This window comes from Xiphophorus maculatus, chromosome 21 (assembly GCF_002775205.1).
Source record: "Xiphophorus maculatus strain JP 163 A chromosome 21, X_maculatus-5.0-male, whole genome shotgun sequence".
In the NCBI taxonomy this organism is placed as follows: domain Eukaryota; kingdom Metazoa; phylum Chordata; class Actinopteri; order Cyprinodontiformes; family Poeciliidae; genus Xiphophorus; species Xiphophorus maculatus.
In genome coordinates, this window is record NC_036463.1 from 6,595,485 (window position 1) to 6,612,958 (window position 17,474).

The 17,474-nt window shown below is 38.1% G+C and overlaps 1 protein-coding gene across 1 annotated transcript in view; it reads left to right on the forward strand.

Annotated features, from left to right (window-relative positions):
- tmem108 (transmembrane protein 108) overlaps positions 1–15,627 on the forward strand; it is a 40,154-nt gene extending 24,527 nt beyond the window's left edge. Inside the window, exons 3-5 of the mRNA XM_005798597.2 lie at positions 9,919–10,980; positions 11,111–11,262; positions 13,310–15,627. Coding sequence (XP_005798654.1) covers positions 9,919–10,980; positions 11,111–11,262; positions 13,310–13,426 — 1,331 coding nt within the window. The 3' untranslated portion in view covers positions 13,427–15,627. The remainder of the gene's footprint in view (positions 1–9,918; positions 10,981–11,110; positions 11,263–13,309) is intronic.
- Positions 15,628–17,474: the final 1,847 nt, after the last annotated feature.

The window sequence follows — 17,474 nt, forward strand, 5'->3', positions numbered from 1 at the left end:
GAAATTATAATCCCAGCTTTCTTTTATGTTTTCTGTTGGAAGGCCAGCTGAGCCCCAGGTTTCCTCAGGCTCGCTTTCATTAGGTTTTTCTTTTTCGGTTAGATGGACCTGAAGGGCCCACCTGAGACCCATGTCTCTAAGCACAGGTGGAAAGATTTCTCTGAGTGGAAAAGAAATCTGTAGAAGAAGAAAGACAGGAGATGCTGCAGATACAGCAACTAAAAGATTATTTACTTTGTAATCTGTCATTTCTCTCCTCTTACATCATATTATAATAACTTTCTTATCTTTTAATTAGAGATTCACATACCAATTGGTGATTTTTTTCTATACATTCAGCTAAAGAAATTATGGCATCTTTTAAAATAGATCATTTGCAAAGTTTCATGCTTAATGGCATGTTTTAGAGTCTGTATACTCCAGTTGATCTAATCGATTACTGAATTAGTTGATTATTATTTCAGTAATCAATTGATTGCAATTAATTGTTTATCAAGAGAGTAATTGTTTATCAAATATAAAAAATATATTTTTTACATGACCATTTTAACCCACAATTAAAAGGTTTGGACACAGTTGATGTAAACACAACAGTTTTTTATGCCTTAGATGTTCAATGACAGTTTAACTGAAGTATTAAATATGTTTGTCTTAAAACAAAACTATGAAAGCAGCCAAAGTCTGAAGGAAATCTTTCAAAGAACTATTGATCCAGACTTTTTGAAGTTCTTGCAATATGGAAGTGAAGTGCATACAAAGAAGGGTCAGTCAGTGAAAAGAGGTCTAATATTCTAGTTTTAGCTCATTAGGGCTCTTTAAAGTAAACATGTTTAAATTGTTTTGTAAGTCAGAACCATAAGTGTGCACCTTTTCAGACTCTGTTTTTTCCAGATTCCAGAGAACTTCCTGTTTAATGTCTCTCCTTCCTGTCACATCCCATTGCTGCTGTGACAGCAGCTAAATCGCTCCCCAAGTAAACAGCACAGGGACTCTTTGTTGCTCTTGTTTCTGCATTCTCTCACTGTCTGATTCTTAGATAAACAAGTTCAAAGCTGCTGTAACCTGACAAACAATTTCTGAGCCGTTCAAACAGGAAGCCATTACCCTGCACCGAGAGCTTTGCCTCTTATCTCTGAGCTCACATCTGTAGAGTCCCCCTCCTCCTCTCCGCCTCCACCCTCCGCCCTCATACTCCACCCACCCAGGCCTCCTCCAGCACGCCCCAGATATCCACAGGATGCGCCCTATCTGTCTGTGTCCGCCCCTGGGACACTGATCTACCCAGGATGGTAGACATCCACACCCATAAGCAAACCAGAGGAATTTGTCTGTTTGTGCCTTTGCTGGGATCCATCAAGCTGAACTCTAGAAGCGTCGACGTTTATCTCCGTGAACGTCATTGAAACAAATCTGGAGATTATTATCTTCTATGCAATCAAGGCTCTAAAAGGAAAAGCACTTAAACAAAGAGAGTTTAAGTGCTAGTAATTCTTAGTGCCACCTTTTATATCTATTATGCTTCCTTGAACAGGCTAGGATAGCTCTATGTGATATACGCTACATTTTTCCACAAGATCATTTTAGTCTGCTCAGTTCTGCCTATAAACATTTATATGTATGAAAAGTTGTATGTTTTTTGTTTGTAAATGTTTTCTTTTCCATAGTAAAACTGAAACGGATGGTTGAAGTGCAGAAACCTCTCACATCTGAATACATCTAGGGAATTTCCGTAGTTTATTAGAAAACATTTGTGGCAGTTTGGATTAAGTTGAAGGCGGTAGAAATGGGAATATAATCCTTTTACGTGCAACTAATGTCTGTGATTAATGGGAACAACTTGAGAGTGCATCAGTAGTTCATTTCCAAGCTGACAGTTATTGAGCATCTTGTCATATTTTGGTATGTGGCTAATAACTGTTGATGAATTTTTAAAGGTCATTAATTGGGAAATTAATCAAGTTTTGATCCCTTGTGGATTTATTCTGTGAGAGCAGAGTTCTTAAAAATAAAACATTAAAGATGAAGTTAAAGATCTAAAGCCAAATTATTTTAGTGATTCATGAATTAATCAAATATGAGTTATAATAGGATTGCATGATATTGCAGTTGTTTGCACTTTATGATTGTCTGATAGTTTGACAATCATAATCACAGTTTCTACATCAGTTATTCCTTCTGTCAGGAATAACATGTTGCTATTTACTTGCTCTTTATGCCATCATTGTTATTCAATTATGTCCTTTAAGGTGAAGTTGAGCATTATAGTGATTCATCTCCAGGTATTAAATAATTTTTTCATCATTAGGTGTTCGACATTGTCTTGGTCTCACTAGGAAACTAGTGGGAGACGCGCGGAAGACGCTTGAAGGTGATTGCAGGAACTAACAAGTGATGAATAATGATATACGCAGAGAAAACTGCTATTTGTATGTTTATAACTAGACCTAATGTTACAAATTACAGATCATAGAGGTGGTGGATCCATTGAAGCCAGCCAAAGTCACAATTGCTGTCCAGGTGCAATAATTTAAACTTAGTAGCAGTTGACCAGCAGCTCTTCAGTCGCCCTCCTGATAAAAGGTTTTGTCTGCCTGAAGTTGATGGATCTGATCTGTTTCTGTCACCCTGACTGCTTCCTCTAAGCCTTGAATTAGAGGCTCCCACTGCTTTCAGCAAAGCTCCATATTTAAGGTCTACTTTGATTTCAGTCTGTCAGCCTTTTTACCTCAAAAACGTGTTTTGAATTCAAGCTTTGTAAAGGAATAATATGCAGAAGGGAGTGTGCTGGTGTGGTGTGATATTGGCTCATTGGTATTCGAATCTGTGCTGTATATCGATATTTCTCTCCTTTTTCCCTGGCGGTGTTGGGGGGGGAGAGGGGGTACACCACAGAGGGTTTTTTATTACTGTGGAGAGGATATGATCAGCATTAATGAACCTAAATGTGGCTTAGTGGTGGTGAGGGCATCTTTCAATGCTGTCTTTAATTTTGGTGCCTTTGGTGTCTAACAGAAGATGTTATACATGGTTGCACACAGACTGGATGTAAAATATATTTTTTAAATAAATATAATGTTCATAATGACTTCATTAGGAGCTCAGACATGGTTGATTATGTATTTCAAATCTTGGCAACTTTGCTTCTAGATTATGATGTTATGGTATTGTACTTTTGATTAGAAGATGCAGAAGTAGTACGAATAATAATTCTGACTGTAATCTAGAATTTATTTCAATGGTCTTAATCCACTTCTAGTCTGAAGCACAAACAAGAAAATCTAAAGACGTGAAGTTAAATTATCTGAGTTAAAAAAATCTGAATTCTGATTTTTTTTTTTTTTGTGAAAGTTTTTAATGGAAAGTTAAAGATCCACTTATTCACTCTGTCTGTTTTAAATATTTTTCTTGTTTTCTTGGTGTTTTATATTGTTTTAATTTGTATCAAATTATATTTTTGGTTTTATCTCCTTTTACGTGTTCAACCCTTTATTCAAAACTAATATATACATACTATTATTATTACTTCGGTCACAGATTAAACTCTGAATTAATTTTTGGATTTATAAATTTTTTAATCTTCCTTGGAAAGAAGAGAAAGGCAAATAGGAAAAAGTATTATTTTTATTATTATATTTTTGTGTTTTCATAAGGAGAGGGGTTTGCAAACTTTACATTTCAGTCATTTTTCCCCCTTATTTCAACAAAACCAAACTAATTTGAAGGCACAATTGTTACCAGACTTTTTTTGAACAAAGATAACTGTAATATTTAAAGAACATCTGTTTAGGATTTACAGTAATCATAAAACATTTACAAAAAGAGGAAGGATACCATTTCTTCTAAAAAATGATTGATATCAGGGAACTGACTCTGCTTTGCAAAAGTCTAGTCAGAATATTCTAATGAACCCTGTACTGTATAGTCGATAACTTCATGGCTTAAAATTGTAAAGCCAACTTTTATCCTTATTGCTGTATTCGAATTGTTTACTACTTCATGACTGCCTAAACAATTGACTTAAGTGTGGATGGATGGAAGGTTTTATCAGAACTGATGCTCAGAATGGGTTTGTTGGATATTAAACTACTTGAAGACTTTCCACTCTGAAAGGTGGAACTCCTGTTTATACAAACTAATTAAACACCACCAGGTCGGGATTTTTTATTTTTATTTCTGCACCCACAAAGCAATGAATATTTACTCGTCACCTTGGCCACTTTGGCAGTAGATCTGTATTTTGTTTCCTCCACATTCAGTGAAGTTATTTCCTGTCATGCGGCTGAGCAGGGATGACAGAGCAGTAGCAGTTCAGGATCAGAGATAAACCGTCACCATTACGATGATGGATGAGTTTCCAGTGTCTATTTTTGGCTCCTTGTAGAGCATCCAGTTGGAATGAGCTACTGCCAGCTGTTCTCTGATGATGCTGTGAAATCAGATCCAATACTCGCTTCACAAACAGACTCTTGGTACACGCAGTGGAGCGTGAGGTTGGTGCAGAATTGGTAGTTTCCATATATCAGGTTAAGCACTTCAGTATTTAGGACGAATTGGCTGAATTGAATCAAAAACTAAGAATTTAGCGAGCAGGAGTAAATGTGATGGTTACCGTTTCACCGATGTGAGGTTAGATGCAGTGACCGCCTCTTTGGACACATGACATTGAGTCTAATGTTGAGCGATTGATGGGACAAAGCCTTTCCTTGGATCAGTGGGCAGGATCCTGCTTTACACCATGATTTATTGATGTCCTAGAAAGCATCAATGGAGGACGTCAGCAAACGACACCGGCCTCCCATGCATTCAAAATAGCTTAATTCAGCAGGTTTGTTGCATAAATTGCCTTGCACTCCTTTTTTTCTATGTAGTTGTATAATGCAAAACAAGTTAAAGCTATTATTTAGCTAGATGAGGGTAAGATCTCAGAATAAATATGCATTGGCATTGTTTTCTCTTTTTTTAGCAGACGCTATTTTCAGATGATCAGCTGGATAGTGGCGATGGCATAGAAACTGATTAGCCAGTGAACCCCAAAAAATATGTCTAGTAAAGACGAAGAGTTACCTTCAGCTTAGTGTTCCCATTAAAATCTACTGGTTTGGCCTTGTAGTTTTGTGGGTCGTGTGAGGAAACTGAAAATGTTGATCAATAGATGCTTTTTGGTGACAAGGATAAATGAAATAAAGCGTTCCTCCTACATTCTCCTCTCACTCAAATCCTATTTTCTATGTCAAATCAAGCTTTTATTAAGTTATTCACATAGTTCGCTTTGTTCCTCTACGCTGCCTCCTCTCTACATATTTTCCCACCCTGTCTGACCCTCATGTCTCTTTGTATTGTTAGTGCTTCGGCGCAATAATAGATGTTCATAAAGCGTATGCTTCTTGGGTCTTTTCAATCATCTCTCTCTTGTTAATTCGTATCTGTGTGGGCCATGCCTGGTTTTCTGTTTCCATTCATCTGGCTTTTTACCTTACAAACACCTGCTGGAAGAAGTTTATACTAACATTTACATATGCAACAAAAAGCTGCTATATATATTATTATATACTGTACCTGTATAAAAGGTAAGAAGGAAGTTTAAGAAACATTTGCTGCTGATTTGACTGATTGAGATTGCCCCAAGGGTGTTATGTATTGTTTAATCTGTTTATAAACGTTGATATAATAAACTCATTAAGTATTTTTATTGCATTTGTTTATGCTTGTGGAGAATTTTACAATAATAAGTCACTGAAAAACACTAAATCAGAGTTGAAGTACATCTTAGACGACATTTATTGGACAGTTATTCTCACTTCAATCAGTTATCAAGTTTTGGCCAACTTTAAAAAATCTCTTTTTCCCATCTAATATCTCAGAGATCATCTTTAAAGGGGAACTGTTATGCAAAACTCACATCCTGCACATTTTTATACTTTCATTTTGATCTCAACTATTTATAAAATCGGCACAAGTTCTTAAAAAAACACCCAGATGTTATTTGCCAATATGTTAATGGTTTTGCTTGTTTGGAAAAGGAGCCGATTCAGAAACTCCAGAGCGTTAACGTCACATTTGATGGGCGCTGCGCCGTTACCTAGCAACCCCAATGATGCCAAGCTTGTTACCTAGCAACCCCAATGGAGTTCCACCCATCATCTAGTAACACAAGGGAATTCCAGCATGTTTGGTTAGCTGGTTTTAGCACTGCATGCGCTGTGCAATGACTGCTGGAAAATACCCTTGTGAAATCACTTGCTGCATCATTATTGATTGTGCAGGAAGATCTATTTCTGCTTTTCAAAGATGTACGATTGTATAATTGCGCATATGTTTTCAGCCATTTTCACATGCAAGTGTAAATGTTGAGTTGGGAGGCGTGGCCAGTGTTTTGTTGTGTTTATAGGTATTTTATGTTACAGATTAGCACAAAGTATTGTATATTTGTGAAGCAGAAGATAAAACATGCATTGTTAAATTTATTTGTGTGATATATAGCAGCCTCTGTTACTCTTATAGCCATAAAAATAATACACTTGTTTTCAGCTGTACAGAGCATAAAATACACATAGTTAATAGTTAAGTGACTTCTAAAAGAAATCTGTTGATGAGTACTTTATGTAGGGTTGTTAGAGGAAAGTGACCAAAAAAATATGCAAGCCACAATTTTCAAAATTCATGTGCAAGGAAATGTTTAAAAAATATATATATATAAATTCAAGTCTTATTTGTGTCATATAAAATCTGATTAAAGTGCTTTTTTGTGGTTTTAAAGTGATGAAATATGGAAAATTTCAAGGGCTATGGATACTTTTGGCCAATAATTTGGCATACCTTACATCTTCAGTAGCGTAAAACTCATAATCATCTGTGTTTGTACAGAGCAGCAATGATTTCCACCATTATCATTATGTTAAAGAAGAACAAACAGTCATAAATCAGCAACAACTTAGTATTCTGCATCTGGAGACACAGATCTGTCACAAACCAATTTAACTTGGTTAATGGGAAACTGTTCTGATCCTTTATTCTGCATGTCTGTGTGATTGATTGTAGAGGAGGATGATTATCGATTCAGAAGCAGAGTTTGAATCCTCATTGAGTTTCTCCTGTCTGGTTCAGATGTTCTTACATTTCATTGCTGATTTGGCTAGTTTTGGTTGTATACTCTTCTGATTCTAAGACATTTAAATCAGAATGTTCTTGTCTCATTTTCTCTCTCCTCCCTATTTCTTTTTGAAGATATAAACTTGGTTTCCTTGGTTGCAGATAGAGGACCATAAATGACAGTCTGAAGACTCTAAGTTTTCTACAACCCCATGTTTTTCCTTTTATTTCCCAGTGACTCTGATTCAAAAACCCAAGGCTTTTTATTCCCTGCCAGAGGAAACTCTCTGATGTTTGGGTCTTGGATTGTGTTTGGACAAAATAATATAATTAGAAGCTGTAATAGGTACTGTACAACCATTGTTTCCAAAACTGCACTAGCATTAAATAGGAGTGAAATATGGGTCTTTCACGTACCAAGAAAAGAAAATGGGTATTGTTTCTATGCCCTGTTTTGGTAACAGTTCATAAATTTATGTTTTACAATCTGAAAATCTTAAATCCATTCAAATCTTATCTGAATATTAAAATTGTTCCTGTTATATTACAAAAAAGGATAAAGGTGGAAGTGATTGACGTTTTTCCTGCTGTCAACAAATCCCATTAAAACGTGGAAATCTGACATCTGATGAATCCTGACGAAGTTTATTCCTCTGTGGCTTAGGGCTCAGTTGTTGTCTGAAGAATAGAAAATAAATAATAGAAAAGAATCAGTCAGCCACAGTGTTGTTCCTGAATGGCATATGTCTGCATTACCAGTGATAGCACAAACTGTCAAAACATGTCACTGCATCCCACATCATGCTGCCATAAAATAAATACCTCCAGATAAATTCAGCATTTAGTATTCAGCAGTTCAACACTCTGAGTACTCTGTGTCCTTGTTTTAAAAATATGCACACTCAGAGCCACAGACTCATCCAAGAGCCATAAAGGGTGATGATGTCTTTTTTTTCCTGATTTAATTGTGGTTGTTAGGCAGCTTTTGTGGGACAAATTAGCTTACTTGTAAATTCATGGATGCAAGTGCTAAACATTTTTTGTGTGATAAGCAGTTATGATCACTTTACCTATCAGAAGTCATTATGTCTTGGTTGATTGGTGTAACTTCTATCAGCATCTGGGGCGCGACATGGCTCAGTGGTAGAGCAGACGCACCACAGAGGCTACAGTACTCGACGCAGTGGTCCCCGGTTTGATTCCCAACCTCATGCCTTTGGATTCATGTCTTCCCTTTCTCTTTCTGCTCTTCTTCCTGTCCATCTACTGTTGAATAAAGGCCACTAGTGCCACAAAAACTTTAAAGGGGACGTATTATGCAAAATGTGTTCGTCTCTAGTGCTTCTAAAAAAGCCCAAACTCTTAAAAAAAAACACACAGCCGGTTTTTGGCAATAACTTAATGCTTTTTTTGGTGTCTGGAAAATGATCCGTTTCAAAAACCTTCCACTTGTTGAGTCATTTGATTTGACCTAGGGGTTACCTAGCAACCCCAGCTGAGCCCAGCCACCTTACCTAGCAGCCCAAGAGGAGTTCCAGCTCAGTTGGGCCGCTGGTTTCACCACTATATGCACTGTACAATGGCTGCTGGAAAAGACGAGTGTTTTGTTTTTGACTTGCCATTCAGAAACCACTTTCTCCATTCTTGTATGTTGTGCAAGATGCTCTGCTTATGCTTTTCAAAGATTTATGGTTGTACAATTGAACATCTGTTTGTAGTCACTTTCATGTTCGAGTGTAAATGTTGAGTTGGGGGAGGCAACATCATTTTATTTGGATTTAAACTGACAAGACGTCCCAAGCTTGTTTTGAAGGAGGCTCAGAAAAGGCAGAACTAAGCAAACTAAAATCTCATTATCTAAGAGTGATTTTGTGCAAAAAAAAAATTTAATAAGCATATTTTATATCACCCATAGACATGTCTTAATATGTTAAAGGTAGCATCATTGGTCATCTTTAAAAACAAAAAACATCTATCAGCATCAAACAAATATGCACATGCATAACACAGTCCTAGCTGCTCCAAATGGTAAATGGACTAAGCTTACAAACATGCACACATTCATACTCCAATATGCAGACGGGCAGGTAACAAAGAATTAAGTGCCTGGTTGAGGAAGCTGGAATTGAACCCGCACCTTTTAGCAATCTATGTTGGGCAATGTCCATAAATGGTCAGAGGAGAAGAGAAATTAATAAGCCCTCCACAATCCTCGCTCCTATGGATTGTATGTTGTCTGGATAACAAGGGAGAACCGATAATCCCTATAGACAGCTGCTAATAGCTTGTCACTTCATGGGACTGATACAGAGGAGGCAAATCTGTCTGATGGTTTTAGCATGTTAAGCCTGTCGTTTTTGACACAAAGCTCTTTAGATTTTTTCACACAATGAAGCCAGATAATTGCTTTTTACTTTACTGCCACTGCTGATAGCTCTGTGGGGATTTCAGAGTCTTCCCTCTACAATGTTTGGAGATGAAGACATCCTCTGTTACCTCATGCATGCAAGGATTCACGCAATGATATCAGTCTGCTGAATAATGTAGTTAATAAAGCTATTTAATTAAAGTAGGTGAGTGACACAGCAGTTGAGTTGATTAAATCCTGAGAAGCATAATGAATTCAAGATGAGGCTTCCTGCCTGATCTGAACACCTGAGGGGGTCAGTTTTAGCTGCAGCTTGCAATAATAAGGTTGATAGAAATAATGAATGCTTAAATTTGTGAGACATGATGAAATATGTATTCATGGGAGAGGATTTAGTTTTGAATGAACCTGTTCTTGTTGATTACATGCTAATAATTAGAATTCCCTTGGTGTTTCTGCAGGTGTTCTGGCATTTCTAGCGCTGACCATTGGAGTGACTTTGTCAGCACCGGAGCTGTACCTCAGCCACACATCCCAGGACTCTGTCTCCATGGCAACCACCCACAGCAGCTCCTTATCTCACACCAAACCTCCCTCTCCGGACTGGCATCAGGAAGGCTCTACCAGTGGGGAATGGTCACCAAGAGGTGCATCATCTTCAAAGATCTTCCTTCCTACTGCTGGCCTCCCTCCTTCCATCATGCTTGACACAAACACTGTCACACCAAGCACTGTGAGCACTGATAGCCATGTGACTCGGCGCTTGTGGCCTAGTTCTGAAACTGTAAACAACAGCAGCAGCATTATGTCCAAGTTTGAATCAGTTAGAGAGGATACAGACGAGAGAAAGAAGCCTCAGGATCTTACCGATTCCAGGCAGTTGTGGCTTTCCACTGACCCTCTTTCATCAGCTGATGTTGATCCTCCACGGGGCCTGAAACTCAGGGAGCAGGTTATTGGATCTCCAGAGTTGCTTGTGTCCCACACCATCGTTCTGCGAGAGGTTCCTGGTGTGGATGAGGCGCCCACTGCTCAGTTGTTGATAAAGTCAACAGAAGGACCCGCAACACCAGTCCCCAGCCCTTTGGAAAATTTTACTTCTCCTGCGCCCATTACAGTCAAATCCACCGAACCGAGCATGAAATCACATAAACCAACAGTCATCTCTGTCAACTCTTCAGACACCATCGAGGAGCCCCGGGTAGTTCCTGGTAACGGGACAGACAGCCCACCTATGGAACACCAGCAGGGGCACGTAACTGGCCTTGCAGGCCTGTTCTCCAACAGCAGCTCGGCCCGGGTCGAGGAGGCGTCCACCCTGGGGAACAGCTCGAAGGCCCCCTCCACAGACAGCGGAAACTTCCTCAACAGACAGGTACCGGCCACAACCAGCGAGCCTGCGGCAGCCGGTAACAGCTTGGGCTCCACCGTCAACCCCCAACTGTCACCAACGACCATCTGCCTAAACATGATGGACATCGTGTGGATTGTGTTGGCGATCAGTGTGCCTGTTTCCTCCATTTGTAAGTAACATCATCTGTAATGCAAACATAAGAAATCTCAAAAAACTTATTGAAAAATCAAAACAAGTGTCATGATAGCTTCTATTTGACTGTTTGCTGAACAAACCCTCGCTATGTTGTCCTACCGTAGCTGTGCTGTTGACAGTGTGCTGCATGAGGAGGAAGAAGAAGTCAACGAATCAAGAGAACAACCTCAGTTACTGGAACAACGCCATCACTATGGACTACTTCAGCAGACACGCTGTAGAGCTGCCCAGAGAGATCCATACTCTGGAGAGCGAGGTACAAAACACTAAAACTCTACGGCTCTATCACTGCACAGCAGCACTACACGCTCAGAAGTGCCAGGACATTTACTTGCTTCACAGCAGGTCAGCAGAATGCTGTTAATGAGCATGGAAACAACAAGAGCATCCAGGTCCAATCTCCCCTGTCAGCAAGCCTCCAGGTGCCTTCTGAAGCAAACTTAACGCTTGAATTGTGTTTACGCAATTTACAGTTTTCACTTTTTTAGGAACAAGGAGAGAATTTCTCCTTAGGGTCTCTTTTTAAGGAGACTGAATATTTTCATGGATTAGCTGTAAGCATTGTTTTAATTGCATTACAACATACTGATAAATCTATTATGGTTAGCTTCAAAATCCTGGACAGTATTGAACAAAGAATGTTTGTCTCTAAGGTCCAACTACAGATGTATGATTTGCCACTTCATTTTTTCTGCGTTTTTGATTAAAGTTAGTTCTAAAACATGATCAGTTTGCAGCAGCTGTTTGCTCCTCCACAGAGCACCATTTAATGACATCAGGTGAAAAATTAACAGCTTTGTTAAAATCAACATTCTCCAAAAAGTTAATGCTCCTTATAAATAAGCTCCGCTGAATGTGTTTGTCCACAACACTGGAAAAAGTGTAAGTAAATATTTGCAGATCCCAGAGAAAAAAAATCAAGCTCCATATATCATATAAGCAGCGGTAGTTTCTTAAGTTTACATAAAACATTAGGGTTAGTATCAAATTTAGTTTTAAAATCTCTTTTGTTTTCTTACCTAAGCACACAAAAATTTTACACAATATAATTATTTATTTTGTAAAATATGTAGAAATACATTTGTTTTTATTATTTGTTCTGGGAAATTTCTGAGAAATTTTGTTTTCTTTTTAGCATGGTGGATTTGCCACCATGTTGGTTAGCGTTATGTTACGCTAACACTGTTTCACCATCTTAAAATGGGAAAAACCAAACTTTTAGCATTATTGAAATTCATTGTATTTGAACAGTTTGCACAGTTTTTTATTATTATTACATTTATTTCAAAAATTCTTTTTAAAAATAAATTGAAAGACCATTTAGCTACACAAAGTCCAATTTACCCCATTAGCTTTTAAAAACAACTTTAAAAAGAGACAAACTTTTTATTACAAGTATAAATTCAACAGCAGAGTCTCTCCATATTTTACCATAATATGATGGTTAATTCTTCTTTAAACTGAAGAATTAAAACCATAAATCTCTCAGGTTGTTAATTCCCACTTGAAGATTGAAGCTTCTTGGTGCATTACAGCTCCATCTACTGGAAAAGGAAATGCATAACTTCTGTTTGGATTCCAAATCTGCAAATTCACCTCTTCTGTCATTGTTTGCTTTGTTTGCAAGTTTCTGTTTATCATCTTTGCAGTCATGGCTTCATTCTGTGTCTCCTTCCTTGTGTTTCTCTGCTGTTGCTTCATTTGCATTGCCCTGCTGCCTGTGGGGCTGTCAGGACAGAGAAGACGAGGTCGGATCATGTATGGCATGCCCTTGGTGACAGCCAGGTGTTATTAATCCCCCCTCCTCTTGCTTTACGTGTTTCTGTAGAGCAGATTTCTCTAACTGTAGCTTCCCTCGGAGTGCTGTAGGTAAATGAAAAGGCGGGGCTCCGATCATAAATCTAGACGGGGGGACGCTGTGTGATTAGACTGGGCCTCACTGATGAAACGGCCTCATTCCTGCTGGAAAACAAATCATTTTGTTTTTTCCACACTTCCTTCCTCCTCCAGCTCCACTTCATTGCCGCTGACTCACCACCATCAGCCCCCCCGCTCTTCCCTCTGCCTTCACCTCTGCAGTTAACGTTTTCTTCTGAGTCATCTGTCCCTATTGTTTCTCAGCCTTTCACATCCACCCCACTCTTCCTTTTGTTTTTACAGATACTCTACCCTGCTCTCTTTATGCTTCACTGTGTCCTAGCACCTCATTTGGTACTAGATATGGTGCTAGATTTGGTTTAACTCGATCATGGAAATCAAAATTTTTTTGGCATGCACTAAAGGTTTTCTGTTTGAATTTTCAGGAGCATGACACTTGCCTGCCCCCTAATGGAGACTACAGTGGCAGCAGCGTGGTCCTGGTTAACCCGTTCTGCCAGGAGACCCTCTTCATCAACAGAGACAAAGCCTCTGCCATATAGCGACGGTTCCTGCTCCTCCTGCTGCGGCCGTCTATTTTATACACGGGATAAAATATTCAGAGACTTTTAACAACACAAAGAGCAACCCGAACGAAAAGTGACACTAAAACAGACGCTATTTACAACGAGGATGCACCTGCATATTTTTCTGATGTACATTTTCTACAAGAAGGCTTAATTGTGATAAAGGTTTCTATTGTCTTTATATAATACAGAGTATATGTGAGTTTTGTCGCATTACAGTGGCTTAATAGTAATTGCACTGTGGATGTTTGCCACATGAAATCTGCTTTAGAAGAAAAAGGTGTGCTATGAAACCTTTAAAGCTGTTATTTGTATTTTTGTTTCCTTTGAAAATTAATTCCAAAATACAAAAGCCTGCTGAACTTGAACATAGCAACTACTTATTTAAGGAGGAAAACAGAGATGAAAAATCAGGGCCTGTGTTTATCAACTCTTCAGAAAATACAGATCCAATCTGAAGTTCACATTATTCATCATCAGCAAAAATGTCTTATTAGTTGAGGCTTTTAATTATTTATTTTAGTCGTTTGTTTTCCAGGCTGAAATGATTATACAAAATATAACTGCAATTATTTTTAAAAAGAAGTATTGGGTGGCTAAGTTTAAATTTATTGGGAATTTTCTCAAATTGCAAACATGTTTTCACTTCCACAACTATTTGTCTAAATGTCCCATAGCAAGTTTAACCCATACTGTATGATTTTTATAGCGATTAATAAGGTTCTGCCATAATTCTAAATTTATATTTGATTAAATTGGTGGGGTTAATTTAAACTTACAAGACAATAATCCTAAACATGTCTTAAAGAATAGATCTAATGTGGATAATTCAAGCTCCTGGAACAGCACTGACCTCAAACCAAATAAAAACTTGAACCCAAACTTAAAAATTGTCGTATAATTAACCAATTTAAATGAATGCTACAAATTCTATCAAGAAAATGAGTCTGATGTCTTGTCAGAATTATCCCAAGATTAAGTTTAGGTTGTTTACTGGAAGTAAAAAGTAAAAAGGCCTCATCCTTAGAGGCAACTTTTAAATTTAATTGATGCTTCAACTAATTCCACACAGGAAATGCCTTTGGGAAAAGTATGCTCATAAAAACGGCTTTGTTTGAATAAAATTAAAATAATATATAATACACGTCATTTATATGATAAATATAATGTCCTTCATCTTGACATTTTCAATAAAAATGTTTCAACAATTAGTCCATTTAACATTTTAATGTTATGAAAATGTTTATGTATTTATAGATGAACCTGATAAAGCAGTTTGGTAAACGCAGGCCCAGATTCTACTGACTGATTTGACCAGAATATTTAAGAGTATTTGGATTTTAGAGAATTTGATTTATCTAAAATGACTTTTCCTCTGACGCATCACCAGCTTTTCTGAGGAGGGACAATGTAAATGTCTTAATTTCTCATGTTGGCTCTTTATACATGTGGTGAGAGCGTGGGTGTGATAGAGAGAACTTAACAGCTTGTATACTGAATGAGCACATCAGCGAGAGCAGATGAATTGTACCCTGTTTACCAAATATCCTGGTTATTGAAGGTTCACCATGGCTTTGGGTCTTTGTTTGCTGAGTTTGGTCCGTTTGTCTCTACGTTTGCCTCTGAATGTGTGTCTGTCTGTCGTCTATGTTGTGGAGAGAGCCTTTCAACACTGTAGGAAACAAAATAGCTCATCCTCTCTGCTGTAACAGTCCCCATTAATGTGTTTGTTGAAGTGTTGAATGATTATGAATCACATAAAAATACACTGACATACAGCAAACAGTGTGCGCTGAATATTTCCTGTAAGAACTGGTCCAATTGAATAGTTTGTGGTCCCGCTGCCATCTGTTTCACTTTTGCATTGCTGCAGTTTAAATCAATAATCAATGCTGGCTGCTGTCTCTGTCGTTGCTAAAGATTTTATTTTGTATTTTCGCGTTGCAAGGCATCAGTTCTGAAATCACCAGGTCGATAGGTGGTGCTGAATGACACAGCTATACATGAAAATATCTCCTGCATCAGATGCTCACAGCTGGGCTTGTTGTTTTGCACGCTCAAAATGTGAATATTTTAACAAAACGTTCAGTGGCACGGTGGAACAGTGTTTAAACATAATGTTATTTTTTGTACTGTAGTATACACTGTACTTTTTACTGCTGAGCAATAAAACAGAAAAAAACACCTGAATGACTGAATTTGCCTCATTTATTATCTTTGGAGTGTTTTTAATTACCAGATATTGTGGTTTACAAAAGCATTGAGCTTTTTTGCTGCATTTTGTTCAATCATACAGTTCCAATTGACTGTAGGGGGTAAGAAATGTGAAAAGCTAAGCATCATGTTGCTTCCACTTAATGCAATTTGTTGTGTTGTTTTGTAAAATAACATCCTTCTCCCAAAAAATGTAAGAGTTTGTGGTTGTAACATTACAAAATGTGGAAAAAATATAAGGAAAAGATTAAATCTGTTATATTTTTTATATATTTCTAAATGAACTATACTGCCAGTCCAAAAACATCACACACTAACTTTAATTAATGTAATTAAAGCTTGTGTATTTAATTTGTTAAGTCTAGGTGGTGACCTTTTGGACAGGGATAGCAATCTGGTCCAAGTAGTCATGCCGACTGCAGCACATTTATTGATGGAGTGAGCTGGAATTTTCCTTTTGTGAACCACAGCTGCGTCTGTGTAAAACCCACCCATGACTCCTGTAGTGTGATGTCAGACAAAGCTTCAGCTGAGGAGAGAGGCAACTTTGACATGTGTGTTACTTTCAGATTTGTGGGGATACCTCGTGCCTGCAATCAGAAAGCAGCTGTTACTTTTAGAACCACATTCAATCCTAATAGTACTAAATGCAGTAAAAGGAGATTGGTTCTCTGTCTAAAAACAGATCACATTTGCATTATTCTGACTTCTTTCTGTAAGGAAGAAGTCATTACTCCAAAAGCAACGTAAAATACCATATTCCAGATTGCAAAAGCATCTAGGAACGAAGAATATGAATATTAGTGATACATCATGTGGTCTAATGGAACTTGGTGTTTTGCCATAATGACCATTGTTGCATTTGGAAGAAAGGGGGATGCTTGAATACCTGACATCACCAACAAAATTGGGAGGAATGGGGGTGGCAGATGAGAAAATATATGAAAATGTTCAAGCAACACCTCAAAATATCAATCAGGAGGTTAAAGCTTGAGGGTAAATTAGTCTTTCAACTGGACAAAACCCTAACACACACACTGCTACATTGGCTACAAAGGGACATAAGGACAACAATGTCAATGTTCTGAAGTGGCAATCACAAAACCCTGATCTCAGTTCCATTAAGACTTTGCAACTAGAGTTGAAATGGTGTGTGTGAGCTTGCATATATCAAGGAAATATGCACAGAAGAAATGATGAAAGAAAATCTAAAAATAATAGATGACATTTGCATTATTCTGGCATGTAGCAAACAGAAATAACAATGGTGTTTTTATGTTACGGGCTGCACAGTGGCACAGTTGGTAGCACTGTTGCCTTGCAGCAAGAAGGTCCTGGGTTCGATTCCCGGCCGGGGTCTTTCTGCATGGAGTTTGCATGTTCTCCCTGTGCATGCGTGGGTTCTCTCCGGGTACTCCGGCTTCCTCCCACAGTCCAAAAACATGACTGTTAGGTTAATTGGTCTATCTAAATTCTCCCTAGGGGTGAGTGTGTGTGTGTGAATGGTTGTTTGTCCTGTATGTCTTTGTGTTGCCCTGCAACAGACTGGCGACCTGTCCAGGGTGTACCCCGCCTCTCGCCTGGAACATAGCTGGAGATGGGCACCAGCAACCCTCCCGACCCCATTAGGGACAAGGGTGAACAGAAGATGGATGGGTTTTTGTGTTACATTGTGTGAGAAATGTAAATGTACAGATAGATATTCTCTGTGTATGGGGTGGGGTATTTTCTCTCTTTAGTAGACGCATACAAAACTGTTATTATTATTGTTATTGTTGTTGTTGATATTATAATATCAATAATTATTATT